Source organism: Artemia franciscana, unplaced genomic scaffold, assembly GCF_032884065.1.
Source record: "Artemia franciscana unplaced genomic scaffold, ASM3288406v1 PGA_scaffold_1180, whole genome shotgun sequence".
NCBI lineage: Eukaryota > Metazoa > Arthropoda > Branchiopoda > Anostraca > Artemiidae > Artemia > Artemia franciscana.
In genome coordinates, this window is record NW_027062618.1 from 486,461 (window position 1) to 503,658 (window position 17,198).

The 17,198-nt window shown below is 35.7% G+C and overlaps 1 protein-coding gene across 5 annotated transcripts in view; it reads right to left on the reverse strand.

The window, feature by feature from the left end:
- LOC136041233 (transient receptor potential-gamma protein-like) overlaps positions 1-17,198 on the reverse strand; it is a 239,030-nt gene that overhangs the window by 195,825 nt on the left and 26,007 nt on the right. For all 5 annotated transcript variants that reach the window (XM_065725825.1, XM_065725827.1, XM_065725822.1 and 2 more), the window contains exons 3-4: positions 17,037-17,183; positions 2,610-2,739 (exon numbers count right to left, since the gene is read on the reverse strand). In XM_065725825.1, coding sequence (XP_065581897.1) covers positions 2,610-2,739; positions 17,037-17,179 — 273 coding nt within the window. In that variant the 5' untranslated portion in view covers positions 17,180-17,183. The remainder of the gene's footprint in view (positions 1-2,609; positions 2,740-17,036; positions 17,184-17,198) is intronic.

The window sequence follows — 17,198 nt, forward strand, 5'->3', positions numbered from 1 at the left end:
CATGTACCTTTTTGCACGAAATGTCTTGGTTATTAACACGAGTCACTCTTTACTTGCGGTTCATTCCTACAAATTTTTTGATACCGCAGCTCACGTGTACCGGTGGTCTTGTTGACCAATTATTTAGTTAAATAAATAAGCAAGCTGTCTTTAACTGAAATTCAGGAGTAACACTAAAAATTGAAACGAACAGAAATTATGCCTTATATGAGGAGGCTGCCCTGTCCTCGACTTTTACTCTTTACGCTTAAGTCTCAAAGTTACATAAAAATGCTTTTCATTCAAACTCAGCCACCTAAACTGCTCGTGTGCTTGAGCAGTCTTGTTTAAAGAACTGTGCAAAAAAGTTTAGCTTTTAAGTGAAGAGTAAGGGTTGAGGAAAGGGAGCTTCCTCATTTACTGAATAATTTCTTTTCATTTTAAGTTTTAATGTTGTTCTTTATTTTCATTTGAAAAAAACTAATTTTTAAATTTAATTTCTTACTTTTTTTAATCACACCCAGAAATCCCTTTCAACCCTCCCTCCCCCGTTTAAAACTCCCGTTTAAAACTCTCCGCCTAAAAATCACCCATAGGAAAATTCCACCCGAGGAAAATCTCCCCGTAAAAATTTCCGTGAATTTCTGACTAGCTAATACTTAGTGAGAAAAACGACTTAACTGCGCAACTTACAACCCTTTCTCTAATGGCTACGGGGGATCGTCTGACCTTCAACGGCATTGTTAATGGACCTGCCAACTATGCTGAAACACATGGCTATTTCATAATTTTTGTTGGATCTGTTTGGGAAAAGAAGGGGTCCGGGAGGAGGCTGTTTACCCTCGAATATTTTTAGTAATTTACAGTCACTAGACCTTTCGATTCATGTTCGAATCGGTTCTCTCCTGATCTTAATAGGACCATTGATTTGATACTACGACCCCCCGGGGGGGGGGGGCAAAACCCATCCGTGATCTTTCATCTGGGAAAATATTCATATTTCTACATTTTATTAGAAAGGACCTTGAAACATCTATAATAGGGACGGGGTTCTCTGATATGCTGAATCTGATGGTGTGGTTTCCACTATAATCTCTTGACTTTTTTTTCGGAAATCATTCATATTTTCTTTGGCTCTTAGCTTTGGATGGATAACAATTAACTCAATAAACTGCATATATTTGGAGTCAGCATATAAATCTAATTCTTTCGCAACATTATTTCTTATCATAATTATATTTTTTGGTAACTATGGTGCGGAATCACTTCTTGGCTACAGTTCGTTACCACGAACTGTTTAATACATTTTACTTTCCCTGGAAAAATGTTTGTAAACATCTGTAGTGCCAAGCAGCAGGAGTCACCAGCCATAGGGTAGACTGTTTATGTTTTAAAATTAAATGAGCAGAAAATTCAAAATAGAGACGTGAGAACTCCATTATTTGAATACTTTCAATCACCATTAAATCCCCCCCGAAGAAGAGTCTATGGATACGTGTCATTTTTTCTTGTCCCACCCAACGTTCACCATCCCCAGTCCTAAAGCCAATAGAAGCCAATACTTCTGCTCCTGTCTTTAAGTAATTCTGAGAGTTCGTGAGTTTTCAGAAACCCCTCCCATAAAGTGCTAGTCTTTTATGGTGCACCACCTGCATGGAGCCAACTATTGAGTAAAGTTGTATTATGTTTGTTTTGGGACCAGAAATTGATATAACTCTGCTGAAGACTTTATGAAATTGAGCAGCAAAACTAAAGTCTGCAGAACTTTGAATATGTCAACTTCTTAATAGCTCAAAGTTAGTTAATTAAAAACCAGTCAAAGTTGGAAAATAACAAACTAATATTTTCAATAATTAATCTATTAAAACAATTTAAAATCCCGAGGAAAATTCTCATCTTTGCCTTGTTTTTATTTTGAAGGTTCTTTGAGCAGTTTTTTCCTTCAGGGTGTTCCTAGTTTTGTAACCGCTTTGTTTTTGACTTCTGCTGCTACTTTACATAATTTTATTTTACTTTATGTACTGGGAATGCCTTGTTTTTCATACAGTCAAATTACGTAATCTCTCTTTAATTTTAGTGGCCTAAGGTTTTGTACTTTAGTTGTTGTTTTTTTCATGATTTTGTTTTCTTTTTTATGGTGTGTTAGTTTGCTTAGTGAATTTCTGGTTTCACAGATTCTATAGCTTCCAAGAAAAATTCATCCTAAAAAATAAACCTTGGTATACTTGTTGCATCATTTTCTTTTTCAACTAAATATTAAAACAACATTAGTCCCAAATCCTTCTCATCCGGAAAACTTTCATTGATTTTTATAGTTACTTTCAGTTTTAATTTAACCCCATGCCTCTTTCCTTCCATGCCTGGATATTTTTTTCAAGTTGAACACTAGGTTTTTGTTGTTTTATCAAGCTAACGTTATGAATCAACTCTTGATCAGAAACAAATACAAAAAGACCACAAATCAATAAGATCAGGAAACTCAGTGGTTTTCCTAGGGAATATCTAAGTGTTAGGAAAGTAGGAGTTTTGCTGCTATTATAGCTAGAATAGAATGGAAATAACACAGATTGCCAAGAAAGTTCATTATATGTACCCGTGCTACTTCACCATAAATGAAAACCAAAAATTACCTGAAATTTCAGGAGCAGTTCGATCATCTCAAAATTTTCATTATCAATAGCTATGAGCAATGCCGATCTGCCTAGTGGGTCAACACAGTTGATATCTATAAACTGGGCCTCTGCTGCGCGCTGCAATATCCTGAAAAAAAAAACAATAGCTAATAGACAGGAAGTTAATCTGTAAATAAGAAAGACATTACAGATAATTTTAAAGATAAGACACAACAAGAAATAAAATTTTACTTTTTCCTTAAGAGCTAAAATTCACCAATGAAATAGAACTTTTACGCTGAATACAACAAAACAGGAGTTTTCTAATCACCAACAAATTTGCGTGAAAAAATCATCAGGGTAATATTTTTTTCTTGCAAGTTATAAATATTTGACCCCAAATTAAATATTGTGGAAAGGTTTTTGAACGAAAAGTTAAACTTTATTAGATAGCTAACTTTCTAAAACTCAAACCACTTATGGTCCACCTAAAGGTTCACCAAGGTTCACCTATTAATGCAAAAAAGCGCAACTAATGGAAATATTTGATTCTATTTTCAACTACTCGTTAAATTTTTTAACTTAAGGAAATTGGTTAAGCCTAAAAGTGTGATTCCAACTAATAGTGCCTCTGGGCAAAAATACTTCTTTAATGTTTTTTAATTTTATATGTAATTTTTTGAAGATATTTTCAGTCCCACTTTGGTCCTAAGTAGGGGATCCTGCTGGCTTTACTTGAATAGGTCATTGGATAGTCTGAAAAGGTATTGGACTCGGTAGATTATCAATCAACAAAAGATAAAACGAACATGGCGAAGAAATATAAAAAAAGTCGGGCTCACATGTTACGCTCCAATCATATTATTCTTTCACAATAATAACGCAGAACTATTTTAAGATTACCAAAAAATTTAATTAGCCATTATTAGATCGTTAAACCTTTAATTAGAATTTAAGATTGCCTTAAATTCTTTACACAAACTCTGAGGAACCATACTTCAAACAAAGGCAAAACACTATGCATGCATATTAAGGATACGTGTTTTCCATTGGCAATCTCCTAAAATAATTTAAATTTTGATACTCTGACAATAACCTCTAATGAATGAATTAAGTGTGACAAAGCCTTTTTCAATTATCAAATTGAATTCAAATAAAGTGTTTTTTTTTAAGTCGGTACACAATAATTGTACAACAACAACATAAGTTTTTAATAAATTCGGCTATGATATTTTAGATATACGAACAATGAAATATCTAAAACGTCCATGTCTTATGACTTTGGGAGAGCTAATTTTAATTTAAAGTGGTAATCTCATTGCCTACTCCTGTTCCAAACAAATTTTAAAGCTTTATATCATTAGGTTACTCGTTTTGTCCGTGTGAAACTCCAAAAGTGAAATTTTAAGTTATATTTATCAAAGCTAGGTCCAAAGGAAAAAGATTGACTACTCCTGTATATTTCAGTTCTATTTTTTTACCTCTATAGGTCTATTTTTGGAAAATATTCCTCAAAATAAAATATCCATCGTACCATTATATTATGCCATTCATGTTATTTTATAAGCTAATGCCAGAAAAGGAAGTCAAACATTTATTGTGATACCTGTTGTAAAATATTTCAAAATTGGTGTGTTTAAACGTTCTTACTCTTTTAAATTTTGGGCTGGTAGAAATATCAAAAAGCTTTCAGTTTTTAACGAAGTTTTAATTCTACACAATAAGGAAAATATTTCAACATTTTTTTTTTATATATATGTTAAACGCCCTGTTTCTTTATGAAACTAGGACCTAGGTCTTATAGCATACGACACTAATCCTTGATGCCTGTGGCATCTGCTGTAGGTGCTTGTGGTGAATGATGCTGCTAGATTTTAAAGATGGTTTTAAATGTATATTTTTTTCTAAATCTCTCTTGTAGTAGAAACTTGATTTAGTTTCCTAAACAGCTTAAACAGAAATGTTCATCAAAGAAAATCTAATTGCATGGAAACTTTTTTTGATAAACGGACGCTGAATAAATTAGGTTGTCACTTAGGACCCCCTTACATCATTCCCAGAAGATCTAATATCTATCTAAATCCAATCCGTTCAGAAATAATCGATACCCTCTTGAATTTGCCTTTTTTCAACAAGAACATCTTGTATCACTGCAAAAATGAAAATTTTGAACAGGTTTAACAAGCGATGATTTTGTTGTCTGAAAAATTTGCCTTTTTATAGTAATAATATCTTATATCACTGCAAAAAGGATAATTGTAAAGAAGTTTAACAATGTGTTCTTTGCTTTGAAAATGATACACTAGAATCGGCGATTTTGTTCTCTGGAGAGCAAGGAATTTTAAATTAGCCAATATTTATTCAAAGATGCAAACGTTGTCAAACAGCCTATAAAAGTAATGATAGTAATAATTATAATAACAATCATACTGATGTTGATAATAACAATATCGTTTCAAAGCTTTTATGCCATATACAAAAGATTTAACCATTTTAGTTGATAATTCAGCATCAAGAAAAAATATTTAGCATACAATTCCCACCCCTCCCTTGCCTCCTCACCGTCTCTTGTTCAAAAACAAAGGGGAACATTTCCCATATTTGCGTAATTGTCACTCTAGAAATTGTCTTTTTATGCCAAAAATCTCTTAGATTACCTTTCAAATGACAATTATAAGAAACAGTACCAAATTAGCGTCTGTTTTGACTATGATTTGTTTGAAACGAAGAATTTTTTTGCCGGAAAAATAATGAGTTTTAAAAGCTGAAACTTAACCAAAGGGAATTTAATTGCCACCAAGCAGCCTAATGCTTGTGAAACATTCCAAACAAAATAGTAAAACGGAAGCAACAAGAGTAACAGTAACAGTAATAATACTATTGTAAATTTTTGATCCAAAAAATTCGTAAGCATAACACTAAAACAGACATCTTCTATATATATAAAAATAAGTTGTCTGTGTGTCGAGTGACGTCATGTTTGTGTATCGACTGACGTCATGTTTGTCGACTGACGAAATTACAGACCGGGACATCGGGACACAAATGACGACCGGGACACCGGGACATCTATCTATATAAAAATAAGTTGTCTGTGTGTCTGTCGAGTGACGTCATGTTTGTGTGTCGACTGACGTCATGTTTGTCGACTGACGAAATTACAGACCGGGACTTCGGGACACAAATGACGACCGGGACTTTGGGACACAAATGACGACCGGGACACCGGGACATAGGGAATATAAATGACGACCGGGACACTCAAAGAGAAAGCGACCGGGACACAAGGAATGTTCGATTTTCAATCACCATCAACAAAGCACCGGGACACAAATGACGACCGGGACACAGTGAATATAAATGACGACCAGGACACTCAGAGAGAAATTACAGACCAGGACACCGGAACATAAATGATGACCGGGACAAAAATGACGACCGGGACACCGGGACACAGGGAATATAAATGACACCGCGACACTCAAACAGAAATTACAGACTGGGACACCGGGACACAAATGACGACCGGGACACAGGGACGCCGGGGGGCAAAGGGGGATATATAAATGACGACGGGGACACAGGGAATGGTTGATTAGCAATCACCATCAACAAAGCTCAAGGGCAATCATTAGAATAATGAGGTATAGATCTGAATACAGATTGTTTTTCCCATGGACAATTATATGTTGCATGTTCAAAAGTCGGTAAACCTGACAATCTATTTATATGCACAGACAATGGGACAGCCAAGAATGTTGTATATTCGCAAGTTTTACGTAGTTAAAAATATATATATGTATCTATCTATATTCACAGGTGGGACACAGGGACACAACTACAATGGCGCGTAACTAATATGGCGCGTAACGACTTACGCGCGCGGAGGGGCTTGGGGGGGGGGCACGAAGCGCCCCAACCAACTAGGTGTTGGGGTGACGCGAAGCGCCAGCCCAACAGCTAGTAAAAACATAAATGTAGAATAACAATTTCTAAATATGAGTTTGCTTTTGAATATCTATGCATGAAACTAAACACAAGTGTAACACCTGAATCAATGTAGCGGTTTTTGAAGTCATCTATTTTATTAATTGCATTTAACTTGATTTAAGTCTTTAATAAACTTAAGTAAATTTAATAATTAAAGTAAAATTAAATTAAACAAATATAATACAATTTAACCTAATATTTAATTGCGAGAAGCTGAAAGTAGTATGAATAATAGCTGCTCATTACAAATCCCTTCCTCTCTTCTAAAAAGAGTTCCCCTGATTGGCAAGATATTGATGCATCTTAGTAAAATTAATGTGACCTATGATCAAGAGAATCATAGACAAGACAAGAATGATGTACATGCTTAAATTTTAGTTTACGATTACCCTATCTCTATAACCCACCAACCCTCCTATTATGTATATTTGATTTAAGGCAATACAGAAGCTTAAAAACATTGTGGAAACCTCAGCGTCGGTTTACTGTCACAAAGATGGTGGGCCCACAAGCGAATTCTAAAAGGGGACTGTTCCTATTTACTCTTAGAAAAATTGAAGCTTAAACTTGCTTGAAGCTGCAATTAAAAATGTTCCTATTTTCTCTTAGAAAAATTTAAGCTTAATCCTGCTTGAAGCTGCAAAGTTATTTTTGTACTTGGGATTCCATGAAACATAGCATTAAGGTTGAAAGCGACTCTGTGGCATATCCAAATACCTTAAAAACTAGAAAACCTCTGTTAGTGCAGAATAGCACGTATGGGCAAAATTCATTTCCATTTACATCTTGTCATAACTTTGGTTTATTACTGACAAATAGGCTTTTAAGATTGACAAATGAAGCTTGGGTGTTTACAGAATGAATTGAGAGGGAATATATGTGACACTCGATGATAAATGACAGTGTCAAATAGTTAAATTATAATTTGATGTCTTTTAAAGTCCTGTAAAATAAAAAATAGGAACATATGTCTCTAAGATAGACAGTAAAAGATTTTCTAATTTGTGTGAATCAGATGCTTTTGAAAGGAAAACTTTCCCCGGCGGCAGTCATAAGGTTTTGTATATTAAACAAGCTGGGAGAATTAGAAAAGCCTCTTTTAGCGCAGAAAGCGGTTAATGGGAGGATTTTATTCTGTAGGTCATAAATTTGGCTTATAACTGACGAGTATACTTCTAAAATTTTACAAATAAAACTAGGTTTTACTCAGTTGTTTGAAATGGAATGATATGATTTTCGATGATAAATGACAGAGAAAAACAATTATGTTGTAATTTGATGCTCCTTATTATCCAAAATACAAAAAAGTTGGAACATCTATTTACAAGCAAGAAAGCGGAAAGCTTGCTGATTTGTGGTCACTGGATGCAGTTTACAGGAAAATTACCTCATCTTTTATTAGATCTGGAAGAGACGGTGGAAATAATTACCTTTCACTAGTTGTAAATAGCTGACCTATCAACAAGCAAAGGTTCCAGAGAAGGGATGCCACAGGGAGAAAAGGCTTTCGGTTTTATCCTAACCTCTGAATTCTCAACATTATTACAGTTCAAGCTTGTAGAATATTAAATACAAAAAAACAAGTTTTTTTAACTGGAAATAAAGAGCGACATTAAAACTGAACTTTTTTTTTATTTAATTTCTGAATGTTTTTGAATCAATGCATGTTTTGATTTTGGCTCTCCGCAGAGGAATAATTAAAACAAAACTTGCATTTTTTTTTTTTGGCTAAATGGCTTTCTCATAATTTTGATCGAATGATTTTGAGAAAAAAAGAGCAGGGGAGGAAGCCTAGTTGCCCTCCGATTTTTTGGTTTATTAAAACGGCAACTAGAACTTTTAATTTTTTACGAATATTTTTATTAGTAAAAGATTTACGTAACTTATAAATTAGCTTATGTAAAGAACTTTTGTATTCTCATATTTTTATTACATACTAGCTGTTGGGGTGGCGCTTCGCACCACCACAACACCTAGTTGGTGGGGCGCTTCGCGCCACCCCCCCCCCAAGCCCCCCCGCGCGCGTAAGTCGTTACGCGCCATATTAGTTACGCGCCATTGTAGTTGTGTCCCTGTGTCCGACCTGTGAATATAGATAGATTTATATATGTGTTTCAAACTACGTAAAAATTGCGAATATACAACATTCTTGGCTTTCCCACTACTGGGAGCTTTCCGTTTCCAATTGCCAGCAATTGATCTGAAAATGTTTGACCAGAGTCATCGTTTTGCAATCGGACACGCATATTTGTAGTTAATTTTAATATTTTTACGTGTGCCCATAAATTAGAATTTTTCAGGCAAGCATTCATTTCGTCTGCAGGAGTTAAACTACGTAAAAATTGCGAATATACAACATTCTTGGCTTTCCCATTGTCTGTGCATATACAAAGCCGTATGTACTAATAATGACGCCATATGCAAACGCTCTTTTTACAAACAAACAAACATGCATACACACAACTCGTTTTTATATAGATAGATAGATAGATAGATACAATACAAATTAACTGCGTAAAACTTGCGAATATACAACATTCTTCGCTGCCCAATTGTCGCTGCATATAAATAGATTGTCAGGTTTACCGACCCTCGAACATGCAACGTACAATTGTCCATGGGAAAAACAATCAGTATTAAGATCTATACCACATTTTTCTAATGATTGACCTTGAGCTTTGTTAATGGTGATTGCAAATGCTAATCGAATTGGGAATTGCAATCTTTTAAATTGAAAAGGCAGATCCGTTGGAATCATGGGAATGCGAGGAATAAGAACAGCCTCACCCTCAAAAGGCCCTGTCAAGATTGTGGCCTCTATTAGGTTTTCCATTGTTTTTTTTTTTACGGCAAGTCGCGTGCTATTGCAAAGCTTTGGTGGGTTGATATTTCTTAAAAGTATTATTGGTACGCCTATTTTTAGTTGTAGCATGTGTGGTGGAAACCCTGAAAGATCTATGGAATTTAAAAATTCAGATGGATAATTAACCGCTTCATTTGGTTCCAAAACTGTGTCGACTGACTTGTAAAGGACTGTCTGGTCTCGAATCTTGGTCAAAACAATATTGTTGATTTCGTGGACGTCTATATTTTTGGGTGCGAGAATCGCTCTTTCACTTAGCCATTTATTATTTTTATAATTTTATCGGAAATACTTTTTTAATCAATTCATTTTTGGACGTCACTAAATTACAGAAATCAGCAGGTAGTTGTATACGTCCTGAAATTGAGTCTACCGGGAGCTTTCCGTTTCCAATTGCCAGCAATTGATCTGAAAATGTTTGACCAGAGTCATCGTTTTGCAATCGGACACGCATATTTGTAGTTAATTTTAATATTTTTACGTGTGCCCATAAATTAGAATTTTTCAGGCAAGCATTCATTTCGTCTGCAGGAGTTGATCTAGGTATTATAGGTAATGTTTGCCTGAAATCTCCCGCAAGCAATATTAATGTGCTGCCAAAGGGTTTCGACTTCCCTCTCAAATCTTTCAAGCATTGATCCAGAGCCTCGAGCGATTTTTTGTGTGCCATTGTGCACTCATCCCAAATAATAAGTTTGCATTGCTGCAATACTTTACCCATCCCAGATGATTTGGAAATATTGCACGTGGGAGTTTCTGTAGAATGCAAATTCAGAGGCAATTTCAAAGCGGAATGAGCAGTTCTTCCATCAGGCAGCAATGTTGCGGCTATTCCGGACGACGCAATTGCCAACGCTATATCATTTTTTGATCGAATTGATGCCAGAATCAGTTTTATTACAAACGTTTTACCAGTACCTCCTGGCGCATCCAAAAAGAAAATTTCTCCAACGTTGTTATCGACACAATGCATTATCGTATCATAAATGTCTTTTTGTTCCGACGTTAACTTGGAAATGTTATTTTGTACATACGACAATAGATCACTCGTACTGTAACTTTGTTCACGATCCAATTCTACACATGTCGAAACAGCAGCGATACGGTTAGGTGAAGGCATTCCCAAATCCTGAAGAGGTTTGTTTGTCATACGTACGCACAAATCTTCTATAATAACTAAAGTGTAGTTATAAATTTCTGATGTAAAATCAAAAGTCATATCTGACGTCTCTAACTGTTTTCGATGGAGTATATCTTCGGACATTTTTGACTTATATTTTTCCCATAACTCTGTAGGAGCTGATGGAGAGCAAGTTGTTAAAATGATGCCAAACAATGCACGAATTTGACTTGGGGTTGACGTTTCGCACGCGTTATTGATGCAGTTATCCCAGTGTTGGTCATTCTCCAATAAATTCAGAGCTTGGCATGCACTACGGTAAGTGTCATGTATAGTACCGTTTACAGTTCTCAAATACTCAAAGGATGTCGGACCGGGTACATTCACCAAAAGCAGGCGTAGAAAGAAGCATTCATGTTGATTGGGGTGAACGGTGTAGAGTCTTCCTATCGTGGTATCTTTGAAGATGGTAGGTTGGCCGTCGACTGACTTACCCTGTTTTCGACGTTCAAACACTTTATTTTTAGTATTCCACGTGTAATACGAAGGCAGTTCAGTATACAGCAGTTTTTTTGCAAAAGAATCATTTTTGCAAAGCGAAAAAAAAGCTGTTAATTTTGTATCCGGTGGATTCAGGGCTCTTTGTTGCACGTTGGTTTCCGAGAAATAAACACGTTGACCATTCTGTAAATGTACCGCTAAGTGAACAACAGCTGGACTACGTTCATGTATCGGAAATGAAAGAATTCGCCAAACAGCTTCATTACTGCTTATGTATCTTCCAGCCTGATATTGTACGATTTCGTCGAAATCTTTGATTTCGGGCTGCAAGCCAAAAACTGCCATGTCACTGCCTTTGTTGACGTATTTACATATGTATTTGATTGCCTTTACGGAGTTACAGTATTCAACGTTTATGTGTGCATTAAATGTTTTTGATAATAATGGGGAATATGGAACAACCCACTGGTTATCTACTTCGATGGTGGTACCGTAACGCTTCTTTATTATTGCTGTTTTACCACCATCTTCAGTAGATCTTCTTCTATATTGTGGGTAACCATCATTGCCAGTAATTGTGTTGGATACTAAAAGTCGAGGATATTGCTTTGTGCACCTTCCTTTGGCCATGCATGGTGAATTTCCGTTCAGTGCAACGCAAGGTCCATGTATCATATTTTTTACAATAATATCATGTAACCCCTTATCGACATTTTTATCAGGTATTTCAGCGGAAATCACATCATCAATTTCGTTCGAAGTAATTTTTTTATGTAGCCAGATTAGTATATGTGCGTGTGGCAAACCTCGTTTTTACCATTCCACTGAGTACATCCAGCATCGCAATGACCCAAACACTTCAAGTTTTACTATGTAGTTTATCAGTGATTTCAACTTTTGCCGGAAGACACGGGCCGTAATGTCATGCCTATGAACCGCCGATTGTCCTTGAAGTAAAATCTGCAGTATCTCGTCCCAAGATTGATTACATGTAAATGTAATAAATAAATCTGGACGACCATAGAGACGAAAATACGCAATAGCATCTTGAGCATATTCATGCATATGACGGGGACTGCCAGCATATGACGAAGGTAAAATTGTTAATGTTCCAACGTTTGTGGTATTACCGTCATTAATAACTGCATCTCGCAAATGAATGTATTGTTCAGAGCGGAGCTTGGTCTCATTCAGGCGGATATATAGCAAACGTTCTGATTCAATTTTAGCATACATATCAACGACAAATTGGTGAAACAATTCACGACATTTTAAAATATAATTTTCTTCATCCTGCCGAATCATTAGTCTATAGGAATAATAATGCATTGCACTGCATTTCTTATTCATTTCTTTGTTAGTGGCTGGATTCATCAATTTAATATTAAAGTGATAGCCGTCGGCTCCATCCCAAAAAAATGATAGGATATTGTAGGGCATCGTAGCATCGATGAGTTTCAGCAATTCTTAACAACTGAGCGTTTCGCTTATGAAGAATAATATCTCGAGGTAAAAACTGATCACCGACCATAACGATTGCCACTTCGTCGATAGTTGGAGCATTGTATCTACGCACATGTTGGCCAGGAGGCGTTTTGTCAGCGGAAATAACAATTTTATGCGTATCAGTAGGCATCAAATCGATGGCTGTTTTGAACAGACGCACTAAATTATTATTTCGTGGAAAACATGTTGCAATTGGGAAACGATTGTCCTTTCAACGTTGGGAGAAATTTCGCAACGTGCATTCAATTCAGAATTTCTATCACTGATGAAGTACAATTGTAAAAATTTATGATTCTCGCCTGAGAATGGTAGAAGGGACCCTGCTCTATGATAAATTTGCCCTTTTACTTTGAAAGTAGATATAAATTCATCTGGATTTTCGATTTGGGCTCCAAACGACGTCATTTGGAAACATGAGTTGTATTTTCTGATTTGTGACAAAAAACGCTTAGATTCTGACGTAGTTCCAGTAAGGAAAGTCTTCAATGACTCTGGTGGTGCAGCCAATAGAGGAAGTTTAACTTTTCCTGAGGCGCAACACATTCCCATTGTTTCACCATTGAATTTCAAGGCCTTGCAATAGGGACAAATTTTAGACATTGTCCCAATTTGAACACATCTACTCAAGCTATAATCATCGACTGGGCTGTACCTGAATGCCAGGCGATAACTTTCAGGTTGCTCTGATTCCTCGGCATGCTTTCTTTTCTTACTTTCTCTATCAGCAGCAAGCCTGATTTCTTGCTGTTCTTGTGATTCCTCGGCACGCTTTCTTTTCTTACTTTCTCTATCAGCAGCAAGCCTGATTTCTTGCTGTTTTTGTGATTCCTCGGCACGCCTTCTTTTTTCACTTTCTCTTTTAGCAGCAAGTCTGCTTTCACGTTGCTCTGGTGGTTCCTCGGCACGCTTTCTGTTCTTTCTTTCTCTATCAGCCTCAAGCCTGTTTCCTTGCTGTTCTTTTGATTCATCGGCACGCTTTCTTTTCTGACTTTCTCTATCAGCAGCAAGTTTTTTGGCATAGACTCTTTGAGCATCTTCATCGGCTTTTGCCATTGTAAGTTCATCAGTCATTTTAAACTTACACATTAATAGATTTCTACGGGAACATATATGTCTTAAATATCTTTAATGACGTCACCGTCATAGCAAAAATGACGACAACTAACTTCATGACGTCAGTCGACACAGAAAAATGACGTCACCTGACAGACACACAGACAGACAATTTATTTTTATATATATAGATATGAGGGTGTTCGCCCCCTTGTCAGATCCTCGCTCTTTACACTAAAGCTTAAATTTTGTCCCAATTCATTAAGAATGACCCCAGAATCACAAAAGCAGTAGAATAAATAGTTGAAATTACTAAAAATACTTTAGCGTAAAGAGCGAGGTATTAGGAGGAGGTGAACCCCTCAAATGGATAATAATTTCTGTTTGTTTTAAGTTTTAATGATGTTCCTTACTACCAGCTGAAAGAACTTTTTCATCTTTATTTTTTCATTGTTTTTTTTTAAATAATGCTAGTAAATCCTGAGCTCCCTTCATGGAGATTTTCTTCCCCCATGACAAATTATCGATTGAAATTTCCCCCAGCATATCCCACTCTTCTCAACCCCTCCCCCAACCAAAAAAATCCTCCTGAAAACGCCTGTACACTTCCCAATAACCATTACTATATGTAAGCATTGGTCCAAGTTTGTAACTTGTTGCCCCTCCCATGGGGACTGTGGAGGAGTAAGTTATAAGGTTTTTTGACTACGTTGAATAAAATGGCTATCTCAGAATTTCGATCCGTTGACTTTTGTAAAATAATTAGTGTGGGAGGGGGCCTAGGTGCCCTCCAATTTTTTTGGTCACTTAAAAAGGGCACTAGAACTTTTCATTTCCGTTAGAATGAGCCCTCTTGCAACATTCTAGGACAACTGGGTCGATACGATCACCCCTGGGAAAAAAAACAAACAAATAAACACGCATCCGTGATCTGCCTTCTGGCAAAAAATACAAAATTCCACATTTTTATAGATAGGAGCTTGAAACTTCTACAGTAGGGTTCTCTGACACGCTGAATCTGATGGTGTGATTTTCGTTAAGATTCAATGAATTCTGGGGGGCGTTTCCTCATATTTTCTAAAATAACGCAAATTTTCTCAGGCTCGTAATTTTTGGTGGGTAAGACTAAACTTGATGAAACTTATATATTTAAAATCAGCATTAAAATGCAATTCTTTTGATGTAGGTATTGGTATCAAAATTCCATTTTTTAGAGTTTTGGTTACTATTGAGCCGGGTCGCTCCTTACTACAGTTCGTTACCACGAACTGCTTGATATATATATATATATATATATATATATATATATATATATATATATATATATATATATATATATATATATATATATATATATATATATATATATATATATATATATATATATCCGTTTAAAATAGGATTAAAGTTAAATTTCAAAATTTATTGGGATAAGCACATTCGTATGATTTCAGAAAAAAAGAAAATTTTTACAAAAATTATCCAAAAGCTTAGAATTTTCAATTGCATCATAAAATTCTAGAAATTAGATGACCACTTTATAAAAGAAGAAGATACTCTCTCTCTCTCTCTCTCTCTCTCTCTCTCTCTCTCTCTCTCTCTCTCTCTCTCTCTCTCTCTCTCTCTCTCCTCTCTCTCTCTCTCTCCCCGATCGACCCCCATCCCAACGGGAAAAATTCCCCCTGAAAACGTCTGTACATTTCATAATAACCATTACTATATACAAACAATGGTCAAAGTTTGTAACTTGCAGCTCCTCCCCCGAAGACTGAGGGGAATTAAGTCATCCCCAAAGAAATAGCTATTAAGTTTTCAACTACGCTGAACAGAGTGGCTATCTTATAATTTTGATCAGGTGACTTTAGGAAATGATGAGCGTGGGAGGGGGCCAAGGTGCCCTCTTATTTTTGGTCACTTAATACGGGCACTAGAATGTTAATTTCCGTTAGAATGGGCGCTCTTGCGACATCCTAGGACCCCTGGGTCGATACGATCATCCCTGGGGAAACAAACAAATAAACACGCATCCGTAATCTGTCTTCAGGCAAAAAATACAAAATTCCATATTTTTGTAGATAGGAACTTGAAACTTCTACAGTAGGGTTCTCTGATACGCTGAATCTGATGGTGGTATTTTTCGTTAATATTCTCTGATTTTTAGTGGATGTTTCCCCTATTTTCTAAGATAAGGGAAATTTTTTCAGGCTCGTAATTTTGGATGGGTAAGACTAAACTTGATGAAACTTATATATTTAAAATCATCGTTCAAATGCAATTCTTTTAATATAACTATTAGTAGCAAATTTCCGCTTTTTAGAGTTTCGGTTACTCTGGAAACGGGTCGCTCCTTACTACACTTCTTTACCAGGAACTGTTTTGAACTATAATCCAGGTTTAAAGAGTTCGAAAATTGATCAAAATTTTGGCTAAGAGTTTGATTCATCGTTGGAGATTCCTGTCAAGGGTTGATGCACATATAAAGCATGAAACAAAGAAAGAATGTAAAAAAAGATACCTCAAATCTAGCCGTCATAAAAGTTGGAAATTCCAGCATCAAAAAAGGATTGTTGCAAAGTGATCAATTCTGAGAAATTAGTAGTACTTATTTATTTAGTAATGTTAGTAATGTTTGATTATTAATAGACAGGGACAACTAAACTCCCTTTGTATTGGTATTGCAGGCATTACTTCTAACGACATAAATTTGAAGTGTTCTTTCTAATTTTATTTCCTGTTATGGCTGAAAAATGTAGTCAATTTCTTGACTAATCCCCAATAAACTTCTTTTTGATAACATTGCTTAAATTTCAAACCGCAGAAAACCTCCTTGGATGGCGATAATACACCCCGCAATATCTAAATTTATTGTCAGAAAAACCTTATATTTTTGATCTCACTTAGATTAACGAATAAACTTAAAGTATAATCAATTTGATTTGGCCATGAATTCATAGTGTTCCAGCTTGTTTCTAAGCTTTTTAAAAAAAAAACTAAACTAAATCCATTTGTAAAATAATTTTAATCTTTAATTTTACATACTGAAGTACATTTTAGTTTCGTTTTTTATTTTCTCTCCATTACTCCAACAGTGTCAGGGGTTAAAGGGGGTAGACACTTTTCTATTATCTACTATATTTTAGCCCGTTTTAGCCTTAAGACGTTCTTTGACTTTATGAGTAATAATTCTTTACATTTTCATTTTACAAGGATTAAGGAAAGTTCATAAGTTTGAATATCACCCAGCCTCTTATGGCCTTTGAAAGGTAATAGAAGGGAACACTTATGCTTCAGACATCTGTAGTCCGTAACTTTCTTAGAAATGTCATATATCCTGAAGAAATTGTTTTCAGACAAATCTCCTTCATTTTTAAATTAAACCAGGTTGGGTGTCAATTACAAAAGAAAAACTTACCTGCGCACTGAAGCCAAATCTCCTCTCTCCACAGCAAGAAGATATTTTTTTTCATCGAAGGACAATTGCCCCATCTCACGATGAGGTGGAAGCTCAGTTTCAACGTCATTTGTAGATGAGCAATAATTATTAGGCCGAAACATGATCCTTAGAAAAAAAAGC